The 14941-nt window shown below is 40.5% G+C and overlaps 1 protein-coding gene across 3 annotated transcripts; it reads left to right on the forward strand.

Annotated features, from left to right (window-relative positions):
• The first annotated feature begins 153 nt into the window (after positions 1–153).
• Positions 154–14881, forward strand: LOC311054476 (RNA-binding protein 39-like). Of its 3 annotated transcripts, none has more exons than XM_084070475.1 (15): positions 154–337; positions 1777–1833; positions 3868–3917; positions 4698–4934; positions 5659–5706; positions 5953–6070; positions 7534–7692; positions 8572–8709; positions 9214–9279; positions 9528–9732; positions 11639–11725; positions 11861–11951; positions 12556–12661; positions 12797–12875; positions 13897–14881. In XM_084070475.1, the coding sequence occupies exons 2-15, from the start codon at positions 1783–1785 to the stop codon at positions 13995–13997; spliced, it is 1536 nt and encodes a 511-aa protein (XP_083926601.1). In that variant the 5' UTR covers positions 154–337; positions 1777–1782; the 3' UTR covers positions 13998–14881. The 3 variants fall into 3 exon arrangements, with proteins under 3 accessions (XP_083926601.1, XP_083926603.1, XP_083926602.1); XM_084070477.1 differs by having other exon boundaries at positions 11882–11951; XM_084070476.1 differs by having other exon boundaries at positions 7534–7686.
• Positions 14882–14941: the final 60 nt, after the last annotated feature.

A 14941-nucleotide genomic window follows, 5' to 3' on the forward strand; every position in this document is an offset into this window, starting at 1 on the left:
TCTTAGGCAGTCAACAAAATAAATTAACACTGGCTGATTCTGATTCTAGTCGCCGCTAGGTGGCGATACATCGCCGTCAATCCAAAGGCCCTTACAAATGCAAGGTCTCGCGCTTTCTCGCGTGGAGGAGCGCCATTTCGACGAAGCCCCAGCCAGAAACAGAATCACGCAGCACGCTATGGAGAGGGTTAGCATGGTTAGCATGTAAGAGAAGAAACACTGGAGATACACGACGACGCGTCTACAGGAGGAGGAACAGCGCGAGACGAGCCTCTTCTAGGAGAATATAACCTACAAATCCTTTGGTTTTCTGACCCATTTATCGCTTTCTAAACAGGTGAGCAGTGTTTTAGATCACTTTAGTTACCTAGACTTACCTAACTGTTGGCTAACTAACCGGAAAAGGATACAGCCAGGCTTTAGCATTTGAGGCTAAGGTAACCTAGCATCGCTGCTAATTTTTTACAATGCTAAGTTGCTCATTCTGGCTAAATGTCAATCATCACCGCGACGCCTCAGCGTTAATTATATCTGGTTATTATTAATCATCTCGCTGTGTTTAACCCATGTAGCTGCGATGGAAATAAACGTGGCAGTAAGCTCCAGTTTAATACGTGTTTATAACGTCGACAGCCTGCTAATGTTTGGACTGGAGACTCTTAAAGGAACTGGAGTGTCGTTTCCTTCCGTGTTTGTGTTTGTTTATTGTTGTTTTTAAGCGGGTTATATCATTTTATACACGTTGCATCTCATAGTGCGGGTTAAGGTCTTATTCTAGGTTCAGATGGCGTTATGATGTCTGATAATAACGTGATCTATAAACACTAGTTATTTAGTTTATTTTTGTATCGAGGTCTCGAGGGGAGAAACAGGCCCCACGCAGAGACTCTGAGGTTTGGATCCAATGTTGTTTGGACTGGAGAGCCAGACATTAACCTTTACCTGTACGGCAGGGTTAGAAATGTGTATCTCTCAATTTAACTCACAGGTTAACACGTGTGACCATGTTAAAGTTAACATTTGGTTACATTTGTGCCCTCTAGGTTACATTTTAGTTTTTATATCCTGTGCCCTCCAGGGATAGAAACAGTCGGCCATGCTTAGAACATGCCTGGCTGTGCCTGAGTGTCTGGTTAAGCACTTATACCTAACCACAGCATCCATATTTCTGGTGGTGGTGGGGGAGGCATTAGCCAAAAATAGTAGATCTACAAGCTCACAGGGTGTTGTGTGCTTGTAGATCTGCTATTTTTGGTGAAGAGATTCGGTGCTGTAGACGGGAGAAACAATGGTCCATGTACAGAGCCACTCGAGTCCAGTTTACTACCAAGTCAGTCTAGGGTAGTGGTTCTCAGCCTGTGGGTCGGGACCCCAGATGACAGTTAAGTGACAATTTAAGGACCTTTTTAAGAAAAGAAAAAAAGGTAAAAGAGCATTACTGCCATCAAAAGTAATCAACAAACTACATTATAAAAACTGTTCAAACATTGCCCACATTATAGAAGAAAGAGGCAAACCTTGGGAAAATAGGCAAACTCACAACGCCTTGTGTTGTGAGCTTGTAGATCTGCTAGTTTGTTTCACAATATGTGGAACCAAGTCAAACTAAATTTAATGACTCAACTCCTAGAACTCCCAAGTGCTTGTTGTGGGGGGGGGGGGATATGATTATTTTGGGGGGTCACAGCCTGAAATATTGAGAACCACTGGTCTAGAGGATTATATTATTAAAGCAACACAGTATTAAATCTCTTTTTGTTTTTGTTTTCTTCACAGGACAAAATGAATGACGATTTAGACATCGAGGCTATGCTGGAGGCTCCATATCACAAGGTGGGTTGCCGGTTACACAGTCCAGGCCTTGCTTCACTGTTAACCTGTTAAGACAAAAAAAAAAAAAGTTGAGACCTTTTGTACTACTTCTTGCTATGATAGTTTTCCTTTACCGAACAATAGTGCATTCAATGATGTGGTGTTAGTAAGTGTGTTGACTCTTTCAAACGCATTATACAGAATTATGAATAAATCCCCATCTATCTCTTTTTATAGACTTGCCTAATGATATCTCACCTCTACTACCATGAATTCACCTTTGATTCCAGTGTGAACTGTGAAAAAAAGTAAGGTAGTTATTGCGCAATGTGTTGATGTACTGTGGTTCCCCTGCTAGGGCTAAAAAAAAGAGGCTCAAGTTTTTAGAAACATACAATCACCTATTTAAGTTGCAACAAGGTGAATGCCAATGGATGATTGATGAGCGCATTGTACCTCTCTTGCAAAGGAGGCAGTATTCACATGTATAAATGTGCATAGCACCGTCATTAAAAGAAAAAAGCGCACTGTTAGGGCTGGGCAATTAACCGGAAGTATATCGAAACCGGTATTTAGAACCAATAACTGACTTATAACCGAATAATTGACTTTTTTGGGGGGAAGGATCATTTATTTTCTTGCAGATCAAAACTAATCGACAAGCCAATATACAAGCCCACAACACGTTGAATCGCGCCGTGTTGTGAGCTTGTAGATCTGCTAGTATTTTCACTTTTTTACATAATTGTTGTGTTTACTATATCATAAATGTAATCGAGGAAAAAGTGACATAATAGTGATATTAATTTGAAAGTCATATATGGCCCAGCCCTGCGCACTGTTGTTAGTCCATTATCACTTGGCTCCATCAGCCTGGTCAGTGAATGTCATTTTCACTTTAAGTGACACATGTATGTAGCCTGCATCACATTGCTCTTTTGTCTATCAAAAACATTTGAATGACACAACATTCCTCTGTCTACTGTCTTTAAACTACATTAAATGTCGTATGTATCATTATGTATTGCAGTAGTTTTAGAACTACCACCATGTAATTAACATGAAGCTATATGGGATTATCTCACATGTGTGCCAAAGTGTACTGACAGCAATTGTAGCTTCATTATGCGTGACAAGAGAGCAATGTCAGTAAATCTAAGCCACATAAAGGTGAATGGATAAATGCTTTTGGCTATGAAATATGAATACTGCCTCTTTGCCTTGGTCAACTATAATTGCTGTCAGACTGTTAAAATCCGCATCTTGACTTTGCATGCTACATGAACACCAAGAGACATGTATATATTACCTGGTTTGGTAAATACAACTTTTTCAGCTTCCATCTTATTGTAAAGTTAAGATTTTTTTCAGTAAGCACATCACTTCCTGTTTGAATGAAATGCCTACATTGATAACATCAATTCACTTTGACAACAGACGGCAAAAAATAGTTTTTAAAAATGTGGCTGATCTAGTGGATTTTTCTTTTCCTTTTTTTGATTTCTTTTCAAATTTTGGGAGTCGACCTTACTAAGCAGTGTGAATCCCTGTTTGCTTCAGGGCGAGATGTGTGACAGAGGTGGCATCGAGCCCTTACAGTCCAAGAACGAAAATGGGTGAAGATCACTGGATTGAACGTCAACCACACAGGATCTCTTTTAGTGGGCCGTTGGGCCCATGTGTGGCCTCACGGGGGCTTATAGGCACAGATAGTGGTATTGGTACGACCTTTTAGAAGCCGGGGGGAGGGAAAAGGGGGAAGGTGGCCAAATAATGATTAAAGCTTAAACTGAAGTGTGCTAATGTTGGATTGCTCTCCCATAAATCATGACTGATGTTTGGTAGCATTGAGTTACTCAACAATGTAGTGTAATATAGAGGCTTGGGGGTAGGAAGGGAATCTAGGGGGCGGGGGGGACATTATTGTGTGAATTGAGTATTAATTGTAATGTATTGTGCATTTTCTCTTGTCCCACCCCCAACCCCCCCTTTACCATCACGACTTGAAATGTTTCACCTCCGTCCTCATGATGTTCTTCTATCAACCTTGCTTAGGATGACATCAAGTCCTCTCATGCAAACGGACATGAAGAACGCAGCAAGAAGTGAGTTTGTATTTGTTTTGTTTTCCTTAACACATTAAGACCTGGAACGCATCTGTGTCTCTTTAGATTTCTTTGGCTATTCAAAAATAGCAGATATACAAGCTCATAGCGCGGCATGAGTGCCGCGCTATGAGCTTGTAGATTGCTATTTTTGAGAATCTTGAAAACATTTTTTTCCCCAAAAAAACTGTTTGGATTTAGAAAACATTTTTAAATCGCCTCCGGTCTTAAGATATTTATATCCCTATGTTTGTTTGCTTCTCTGTATGTTTTTCATGAGGGGGAAGGATGTGTGTTTATTCGTAAAACAATGTGTCACATTGTCAATAAATTGAGAACAGAAAAATAAAATGTAGTCGAATACCTGCTATAACACAGTTGTGCAAGCAGAAAGGCATATATACAAGCTCTATATACAAATAGCAAAAACTGCCATTTTTGAAAAATCTTGAAAATTGGTGCAAATCTTTGAATATATGTTGTTTAAAGCAAACATTTTTAACTCAAATCTTTGATTCTGGGGGTGCCTGGAACAAAACATTTTGAGATGGGGGTCCGCGACCAAATACGTATCATTTTGGGGGTCCTTGACATGCGAAAGATGGAGCACCACTGATACAGAAACATACGTTTTTAAGAATACTGTTGAGATTTAGGAGACATGTAGAATCGGCTTCAGGTCTCAATGGGTTAAAATATAACCGGTGGCGTGCACCAAGTATAGATTCAGCCAATTTTCCTTCTTGTAACTGACTGTCATGGAATGCATCAATGTTCCAGGAAAAAGAAGAGCCGGAGTAGGAGTCGTAGCCCGACCAAGAGAAGAAGCCGGAGCAGGGACAGGAAGAAGAGCCGAAAGAGAAGCAAGAGTCCGAAAGAGCACAAAAAGCGAAGCCGCAGCAAAGAGCGTCCCAGCAAAGAGCGCCACAGCAAAGAACGTCACAGCAAAGAAGGCCATCGCAGCCGCTCCCGTAGCAAGGAGCGTCCTGGGCGCTACAAAGCACGCAGGAGCCCCTTGTATGTTGGCCTTTAAACATGATAGCCCATCACGTGTAGTAATTATTATTTGACCCTTTTAACCACTCGAACCCCAGCATCCATATTCTGGGGGAACATTATCCAGAAATAGCAGATCTACAATCTACAATTTTTGGCAAAGAGATTTGGTGTAGAGTGAAAAAAGTACAGAGACAACTTGAGTCCAGTTTGACAAGTTTAGAAGGTTTAATTGAAGTGGTTAACCATGATAGCCCATAGCATGTCGCCTTCTACTGTTGACTATTTTTTAAGCAGGGCATTGAGACATGTCTTTGAGGTCTAGAAAGGCATTGTCACTGTTGGGTGGAAATCTTGTATGTCCAAAACTGTTGTGTTCCAATGTAGTTATTATTTAGTCACAAGCTCTCATTAATACTTTTAATTGGGTCAATGCTTATAAACACAGCAGACACATTTAACCACTTTACTTAAAACAAGAAAATCAAAAACAGCTGATCATCAAGCTCACTGACTCTTGTGAGCTTGTAGATCGGCTACCTTTGCGCAACACTTGTACGACATAGTAGGGCATTACTTTACAAAAAAAGTGAAATATGGAGATATAGGGTTTCTGCCTGACAGCAACAAAATACTACAAATTAAGATTTGGCTATTCCGGGGAAGGGAAACAGTAATATATTATGTGTGTGAATGTTTATGCTTTAATATCTCTAGCATTAACTTGAAACAAAACTTCTTTCAGCCGCAAACGTTCCAGAAGCCCCTTCAGAAAAGACAAGAGTCCAGTAAGGTGAGATACAAGCATTTCATTGTTTTTTTTTGGGAGCTGTAATGGCCGTGAATATTCAGTTTGACATAGCATGCATTAAGCTGGGTGTTAATCACTTGAACCCTAGCGTCCCTATTCTGGGGGCGAAAATAGCCCATTTACAAGCTCACAACGTGTCACGTGAGCTTGTGGACCGGCTGGGGGGAACCCTGGTCAACTAAGTATATTGATGCATGTCTTTGGTAGTAATTCCGTTGTTTCTTTCAGACAACCAATTGACAATTTAACACCGGAGGAGAGGGATGCCCGCACAGTTTTCTGCATGCAGCTTGCTGCAAGAATCAGACCACGAGACCTAGAGGATTTCTTCTCTGCTGTGGGAAAGGTATGTTATTATTTGCAGCTCTTCTAGTCTTGCAACAGTTAATCGAACCGATACATTTAACCAATTTGTACAAATAATTGCTTTTAGTGAAAATAGCAGATATACACGTTAGAATAGGGATGGGACAATATGAAAATTGCATGACACGATTATTGTGGCAAAAATTATTGCGATTAACGATATCGTGTTAATCAAAATATGCTTAAAACTTAAAATGCCACTTTTGTTTAACCCCCAACACTCCCTATTCTGGGGGCAATGTGCGCCAAAAATACAAGCTCACAAAGCTGAGCTTGTAGATCTGCTATTGTTGACAAATCGATGTGTGTAGACTAGAGTGAAATAAGAGCGTACCAAATACTCTCTTTACAGTTCAGTTTTATCACGTATAGAGGGTTCAAGTGGTACTGAATTTGCAGCTCAACAAAAGCTAATTCACCCTAGTGTATGACGGAGGACAATTTCACGATACATTTAAATCTCTGCGATACGATTATTGTGAGCAGTTTTTTATATCGATAATGACTGTTATCGATGCGACTCGTAAGCTTGTAGGTCTGCAGTTTTATTTTTACATGACAGTTATACAACAATGTATGTTACATTACATTACAGTCATTTAGCAGACGCTTTTATCCAAAGCGACTTACAATAAGTGCATTCAACATAGGTAGGGAACGAAACTACTAATCACCAGAAGTCTTAAGTGCATTTCCTGCAAAAACAAGCAGCCAAGAGTATACCTAGCACTAAGGTAAAAGTGCAATATATCAGCTACCTACTTTCTTAAACAGATGAGACAAAATAGCAAAATCAAATGAGCAAGAGCTAATACAAATAATTGTATCGACTAAACAAGATCCAATAAAACAGTACAACAATAAACTAAGAGTTCGTACAACTAGTTAACAACAAGTAAGCCAGACAAAGAGGAAGGGTAGTGTTTCCTGAAGAGGTGGGTTTTCAGCCTGCGGCGAAAGATGGGCAGTGACTCTGCTGTCCTGACTTCAGTGGGAAGTTCATTCCATATGTCTATTCAATTTAGTTGATTATAAAAAATAATTGATTTACTGAAAGATATACTATAGTGAAGGCCTTTGCAGACAGGGTGCGAATAGTCAATCAGTTTTTATCGCATGCGAAAAGACGCACAACGCATCGCATCGCCGCACGGTAAATTGGGAGCCGGTGTGCATGAGGTCATTGAGAACCATGCGTTCATTTAAAAAATGATATTGTCCGTTTTTTTCCGTGCGAAAAATCGCACCCTGTCTGCAAAGGCCTTTACAGTATAATAATAAAAAAAAAGACGCTTCTCAATTATTTGATTCATGGAAAAAGTATTCGATAGAATAATCTCCAAGTAGCTGCAGCCCTATGCTTTTTATAATACTGTCTTTAGCTACTCTACTGAAATGTCTTAATTCTTAATTTGCCGTCGCTGCTCCTTCCTCTTCCTCTAGGTAAGAGATGTGAGGATGATCTCAGACAGAAACTCCAGGAGGTCAAAGGGCATCGCTTACATCGAGTTCCTGGAGGCCACCTCCGTACCGCTGGCCATCGGTCTGACTGGACAGCGGCTCCTGGGGGTTCCCATCATCGTCCAGGCCTCTCAGGTACATGTATGTATGGTTGGACATTACATCTTACATATACACACACACTGTGCATATATTATTACTCTTTTCTAGCCTGTCTGATGTATAGGTAGAAACTGGATTAGCTTTTTATGGATACAAAAATAACATAACATTATGTGTTTTAAAATGTTCTCTTTAAAAAAAGAAAAGTGATTAGGATTAGATGCTAGAATGATTCAATGACTGTTTAATAGGCTCTATGCACAGCAGCCATTTTGGAGAAAAATTGGGCCTCTTCTTACTTCCTTCACAGGTGTTACCAATGATACTAATGAAGGCTCTGTTCCATTCTGGTCAAACAGAGGCAGGGTGCTGATATTGTGCATGTTGGCTCACTAGAAACACTAGTGGGTCTCAAAGTGTGGTCCAGGGACCCTCATGGTTCCTTGAGACGGTGTAACTCTGAGAGTGTACAAATGGAACTAAATGGACCCGGGAGGGTCCATTTGGTTCCATTTGTACACTCTCAGAGTTATGGGGGTCCTTGAAAATTTAAAAAGTCTGAGAACCACTGTGCTACACTAAATGGAACAGAGCCTTCATTAGTGTCATTGCTAACATCTGTTAAGGAAGCAAGGAAGGGGCCCAATTTCTGTCCAATATGGCTGCTGTGCATAGAGCCTATTGGGGAACTTATTTTTAAACGGGCTGGGTCAGTTTAGGATGTATGATTGTCTGTCTGTGAAGCACTTGAACGAACCTTACCATCCTTATTCTGGGAGGAACATTTGCTGATAATGGCAGACTTTTCATACTGTTTTACAAATAGGACTTATACAAATACAAACATTTTCATTCCAAGTTTATCTTGCTTTCAATCCATGCACATAACAACTCCTTGTCGCTTCCGTTTCCTTGCAGGCAGAGAAGAACAGGGCTGCAGCCATGGCCAACAACCTGCAGAAGGGGAGCGCCGGGCCCATGCGGCTCTACGTGGGCTCACTACACTTCAACATCACAGAGGACATGCTGCGAGGGATCTTTGAACCTTTCGGAAAGGTGGGTGTGAGAAAACATTTGAGAGTCGGGCGCCGTACCGCTGACGGCCTCGCATCAGGGACCAAATGCCTTTTTTTTTTTAACCATGTGAAACCTAACGGGGTGATCAATGGGCGAAAATAGCAGATCTACAAGATATTTTGTGCTCGTAGATGTTTTCGGCGAAGAGATTTTAGTTACAGGAGGGAAAGGAGGGGACCAAAATATAAACTCATGTCAAGTAGTTAAATGGAGGAATTCTGAACTAATAGAAATATTTGAACTTCAAAAGAAACGTTAGTGCAGATGTGTAGGATGAACAGAATAGTTGGAAATGCAATCCACTAAACATTGCTCTTTCAAAGTTTTCCGATACTAACATTTTGAAACGTTAGTAGCCAAAAAAACGAGACATTCTGCACAAGCAGCTTTCAGGATTTGGCTTTGCTTTGGAGTTGCTCCTCCATTGTTCCAGAGTTGGAACACATTCATGTTATAACCTTATGAACTGCTTTTCTTCAACAGATTGAAGGCATCCAGCTGATGATGGACAGTGAAACTGGACGATCTAAAGGATATGGCTTCATATCGGTATGTCTATACTATACAAAATTGCATCACATTATAGACATCGAATATCATTGCTCCCAGGCAGAAACCTTTTATCTCCATATTTCAACTTGATGTTCTTTGTATTGGTAAAATAATGTCTTACTTTGTTGTACAAAGAGCTCCACACAAATGTAGCGACAATATTGTACAAGATGAGATTTGGCTGCTACGTGTAGAATTATTATATTTGTGATCGCCGCTTAATATCGTTTTCGTTTGTTTTGAAGTTTGCCGATGCAGAGTGTGCAAAAAAGGCACTGGAACAACTGAATGGCTTTGAGCTGGCCGGGCGGCCCATGAAGGTGGGCCACGTTACAGAGCGCACGGACGCGTCCACCGCCAGCTCCTTCCTAGACAACGACGAGCTGGAGAGGACCGGCATCGACCTGGGCACCACGGGCCGTCTGCAGCTCATGGCCAGGCTGGCAGAGGGTGAGTCATAGGCATAGCACACTTCCATTTTTTTTTACCAAACTTCATTTTTGAATGAACCGCTGCAAAATGTCAACAATACACTAAAAAAAAACACACTTAAAAACTCAAGTCTGAAAATGTCCCCCCTTAAATATATATATTTTTAGTAAACCACTTGTAAGAGCCATATATATGATTGCTTGTTAATTGCTTGTTAATTGATGATGTCACTGCAGGGCTTGGTCAAGGCCAAGTTGCCTAGGTATTTAACAGGGCTGTAATCAGCAGCAGGTGTTGGCAGAGGCAAACAGTTTTCGACTGTGTTCAGAGAAGCTGGTGGTCTGTAATCCAGTGTGTTCGTTTATTAATGTATTATTTATTGTATCCACACGTCCGGCAACCAGTAGCACCTAAGTACAGGACTTGGGCGCTCCACCACTTAAACCCACTAGACTAGATTTTTTCCTGATTTCGCTCTGTACTTGGACCGCCTTTTCCCCCTTAATGTCTTTGCCAAAAGTAGCCGATCTACATGCCTGCAACGCATCACGTTGCAACGAGATGTGACCTTATACAACTTTACCACGCTTGACATTCGGTGTAATCTCCAGCCATGGCAGCAGGTGATGCTGTTTCGCTGTATGTGGGCAATTATCTGCCCCATACTTAAATAAGACCTGGAACTGGTTCATTTTTAGATTTGAGCTAAAAAGTATTATTTTACACTTTGGCTATTCAAAAATAGCAGATATACAAGCTATGAGCTTGTAGATCTGCTATTTTTGAAAAATCGTGAAAATATGTGCAAATCTTTGAATATATATATTTTTTAAAGCAAACATTTTTAACTCAAATCTTTGCTTCTGGGGGTCCCTGGAACAAAATATTTTGATGGGGGTCCGTGGCCAAATACATATAATTTTGGGGGTCCTGGACATGAAAAAGATTGAGCACCACTGATATAGAAACATACGTTTTCAGAATACTGTTGAGATTTAGGAGACATGTAGAATCGGCTTCAGGTCTCAATGGGTTAACGTTGTGGACTTGTAGATGTTATGCCATGTTGTGTTAACATGTCACATTATGGTCATGGATTTTAATACTTTAATTTGCACTTTGCCTCAATCTTTTTCTTTAGTGAAATACACCCAAAATGTAGAACTCTTTGTGTTCGGCATTGTTGGCTCGGCAGACCAAACTATCACCGCCAAAGTTTTATATTATGATGGTCACAGCTTACAAAGGTGCGTGCTGGTATGTGTCTGTGTCAGACAGACAGGAATAATCACAGAGTAAGCCGTAGCAACCACTTCCAGAGAACTGAAATGCACACAGACAGTCATTTGTTTCTAGTTTAACCCTAGTTTTAAGACCTGAAGCCGATTCTACATGTCTCCTAAATCTCAACAGTATTCTGAAAAATGTATGTTTCTATATCAGTGGTGCTCAATCTTTTTCATGTCAAGGACCCCCAAAATTATGTGTATTTGGCCGCGGACCCCCATCAAAATATTTTGTTCCAGGGTTTTGAGTTAAAAATGTTCGCTTTAAAAATATATATATTCAAAGATTTGCACAGATTTTCACGATTTTTCAAAAATAGCAGATCTACAAGCTCGTAGCGCGGCACTCGGTGCCGCGCTATGAGCTTGTATATCTGCTATTTTTGAATAGCCCAAAGTGTAAAATAATGCTTTTTAGTTCAAATCTAAAAATGACACAGTTCCAGGTCTTAATGGGTTAATCCCACCACTTGCTTCCAGTTGCTAAACAGAATTGATAAGTGATACCCGACCCTAGAAGCTTGGGTTTGTCAACATCATGTAGTCTTGAGTTTGGCTTACGGAGAATATTTTGAAAGCTGAATATTATTCTCCTTTTTTTATACATATAAAAATATGTGGTTTCTCTCTCTCTGTAGGAACTGGATTGAAGATTCCCCCAGCCGCCCAACAGGCCCTACAGATGAGTGGCTCCATTCCATTTGGAGGCATGCCAGCTGCAGCAGGTTAGATGGATCACTTTGGGGTTTTTATGTTCACTCAGTAGCTCTTTGTCATGTCCTCGACTGACAAAGATTATTTATAGTAGAGCACTTTCCGGGTGGGATGTAATGCAACTAATTATGCAACTAACTCTCCAGCTGCTCCATCCCCTGTCCAAGCTATGAACCTGCCAGCCCAGCCTCTGGCCACACACTGTCTGCAGCTGTCCAACATGTTCAACCCACAGTCGTAAGTACTGCCTAACACCCATTACACCAGGGGTCTTCAACAGGGGGGTCTGGGACCCCTAGGGGGTCCTCAGAGTTACTACAGGGGGGCCGCCAAATCGTTCTGTGATATTTTTTTACATTAACCACTAGCACTAGTTCTGAGGAGAACTTAAGCCAAAAATAGCAGATCTACAAGCACACAACGCCTCGCAGTGCGAGGCGTTGTGAGCTTGTAGTTCGGCTATTTTTTGGCAGAGAGGTATAGGTGTAGAGGGGGGAAAAAAGGGCAGACCAAGTTAAAAATAATAATTTGTTTAATCTGCAACACTATTTTATACAAAATAGAGGGGCTTCATCTCTCTCTCAGCTAGGGGGTCCTTGGCCTGAAAATGTTGAAGACTCCTGCATTACACATTTTGGGGTCTGATCCTGTCTTTTGTTAGAGTCATAGATCACCAATTACCAATGTTTTGACTGATAAAGAGGAGAAAATAAATGAGTATTGCGTAGCGACCTTGTAGATGAGCTTTTTTTGTGACATTTCGCCCCAGTATTTTTAAATATCTTGTTTTTTTTCCATGGTTGTGAAGCCACATATTAATACATATATTTGTGTTTTCCAGAGAAAATCAACCTGGCTGGGATAATGAGATCAAAGATGATGTCATTGAGGAATGCAACAAACACGGTGGAATCGTTCACATTTATGTGGACAGGAACTCTGCTCAAGTGAGTGGATGGCTAATAACCTCTCGCATTGGTTCTGGGCCCTGGGCTCATGTTAGCTTAGTAAATTCACTCATGTTACAACTCAGAAAAACAATGCCAATTTCATTCCTATGTTTTTTTCTCTTTCTCGTACAGGGAAATGTATATGTGAAATGTCCCTCAATACCAACAGCGATGGCGGCTGTAAATGCACTTCATGGCCGCTGGTTTGCAGGTATGTATTCTTAAAGGCATTGTAGGGAGTTCAGACATAATCAAAGAAAAAAACTGTTGTCAAACACCGCCCCTCCAGCAGTTCTTTTCCCCGACCACCAGGGGGTGACGCAGGGGGGACTTTTTAAATGAGTCATGCCCAAAATAGGTTGCCTTATGCGGATACAATTCGCGGAAATGCCCGACCCTACGGTTCTCTGAATTTATATTTTTAAATAGGCTCTTTCATGATAAATTGACCACATATATGAAGCTAAACAACTAAATTCTATCCAAACGATTTTTTAAAAGTAAATTATGTGCCTCAAAAAAGAAGTTTGAGAGCGTTTTAAAACCGAAAGTAAAAAGTTGATACGGGCACGGACGCGCACGGACACGCACATGCGTGCGTTAATTTACGACCTGGACATAAACAACATGAACATAAACAGAAGGGAAAATACGGATTTCAGACAGAGGACTGTGTTTCAATGAAGGAAAACACCCCAGCATCATTATATAGTGGCTGATAGAGGGGAGAAAATGCAAAAAATATATATATACATATTTTTTAAATTTAGGCTTAATGTTCCCTACAATGCCTTTAATCTGATGAAAATAAAACATATCTACCTTCGGCCTTAACTACTTGGAACACTAGCGTCCCTATGCTGGTGGGGAAATAAAAATGGCCGATTCCCCAAGCTCTCAACGCACCGCGATGCGTTAAGAGCTTGGAGAACTGCGGCTATTTTGTTTTTTTTAATACAAATATTTGGTGTAGAGGGGGGGTGGGGGCGTTACAGAGGGGGTCAAGTACTTTGCTGACCCTGGTCAACAAACTACAGTGGTGGAAAGTAACTAAGTAAATTTACTCAAGTACTGTACTTAAGTACAATTTTCAGGTAATTTGACTACTGGAGTGTTAACAATTTTCAATTATTTTACTTCTACTCCACTACATCTCTATGTCTATGGCAAATATTGTACTTGCCAGATTATTATGGAATTTAATGAGATTCTTCTTCTGCTCTCTCTTTTAGGGAAAATGATTACTGCTGCCTACGTTCCCCTGCCGACGTACCACAACCTTTTCCCCGATTCAGTAACGGCGAAGCAGCTTTTAATGCCGTCACGTCGATAAGTTGTACCTGGGCCAGGTACCGGATATAGTAGATGAATGTACATACATTTGTTTTCATACATTGAAATCTTTGAACAGTGGCTGTGAAGTAATTATCAGTTGCTCCTGTACTACAGAGACTTTAGGCAGGTTCTAAATTGTATTTCAGTTTTTTGGGGGGGGGTTTTGCCCGTGAAGGTACAACAGAAAGACTCAAGGAATCTCAGTACCGTTTGAAAACCATTATTACATACAGGCTGCTTCAGTAGCTGCCTTACAACACTCATTAGCTTGTTTTATATCGTTTTGTTTAGGGTTTATTGAGGCAGTTGCATTGAGTGACCAGGAAGGCCCGGAATTGTTCCCAAAGCAGTTTTTATTTTATTTTCTTTTTATGGAATCGGTTTATAAAAAAATCTCTGTGCAAATAAAGCATTTTAATTGTCATCTTCGTTTTGTATGAGGTCTCTTAATCAAAATGTGTGGCCCACTCAAAACATAAAGGAAATGGTCCCATCAGATGTTGCAGGAAAACGGGAGACATTGAGATGTATGCACAGCAGGAAAGATTTTTTGTTCTCTAATAACATATTTTTGTACTGCCAAGCAAGATGTTACATTAAATAATGACTGTCGGTTATCAAGAACCCGGTTCCCTGGTTGCTTGTCATACATTGATTAGCTTCAACACTTAACAAATCACAAAACAATTAACAATTACAGATGGCCCCCATCCACTGGAAAAGAAATCAAGGTTTCAATATTCTTGTACAAATAAGCTTGAGTGAAGAAGGCTAGAAGTCACATTTTGTTAGTAATTAATTTCAGTAATTTTCTCCTTTGAAAGTTTTATCACAACTGGAGTCGATATCAATATGTATTTGTAATAAAAGTCTCGTATACAACTGTTGGTGTCCTTCATGTGAACTATCATTTCTGTTTGTAAAAAGTGAAGTGTTCTTCTG

This window comes from Gymnoscopelus microlampas (genome assembly GCF_963454915.1).
Source record: "Gymnoscopelus microlampas genome assembly, chromosome: 10".
Classification (NCBI taxonomy): Eukaryota; Metazoa; Chordata; class Actinopteri; order Myctophiformes; family Myctophidae; genus Gymnoscopelus; species Gymnoscopelus microlampas.

What these genes read in the sequence shown, in the direction of transcription:
- LOC311054476 (XM_084070475.1), top strand. Translation starts at nt 1,783, where the DNA reads ATGAATGACGATTTAGACATCGAGGCTATGCTGGAGGCTCCATATCAC. An exon ending in AAGGATATGGCTTCATATCG is followed by an intron (nt 9,280 to 9,527) that starts GTATGTCTATAC and finishes TTTGTTTTGAAG; the next exon opens with TTTGCCGATGCAGAGTGTGC. An exon ending in CATGGCCAGGCTGGCAGAGG is followed by an intron (nt 9,733 to 11,638) that starts GTGAGTCATAGG and finishes CTCTCTCTGTAG; the next exon opens with GAACTGGATTGAAGATTCCC.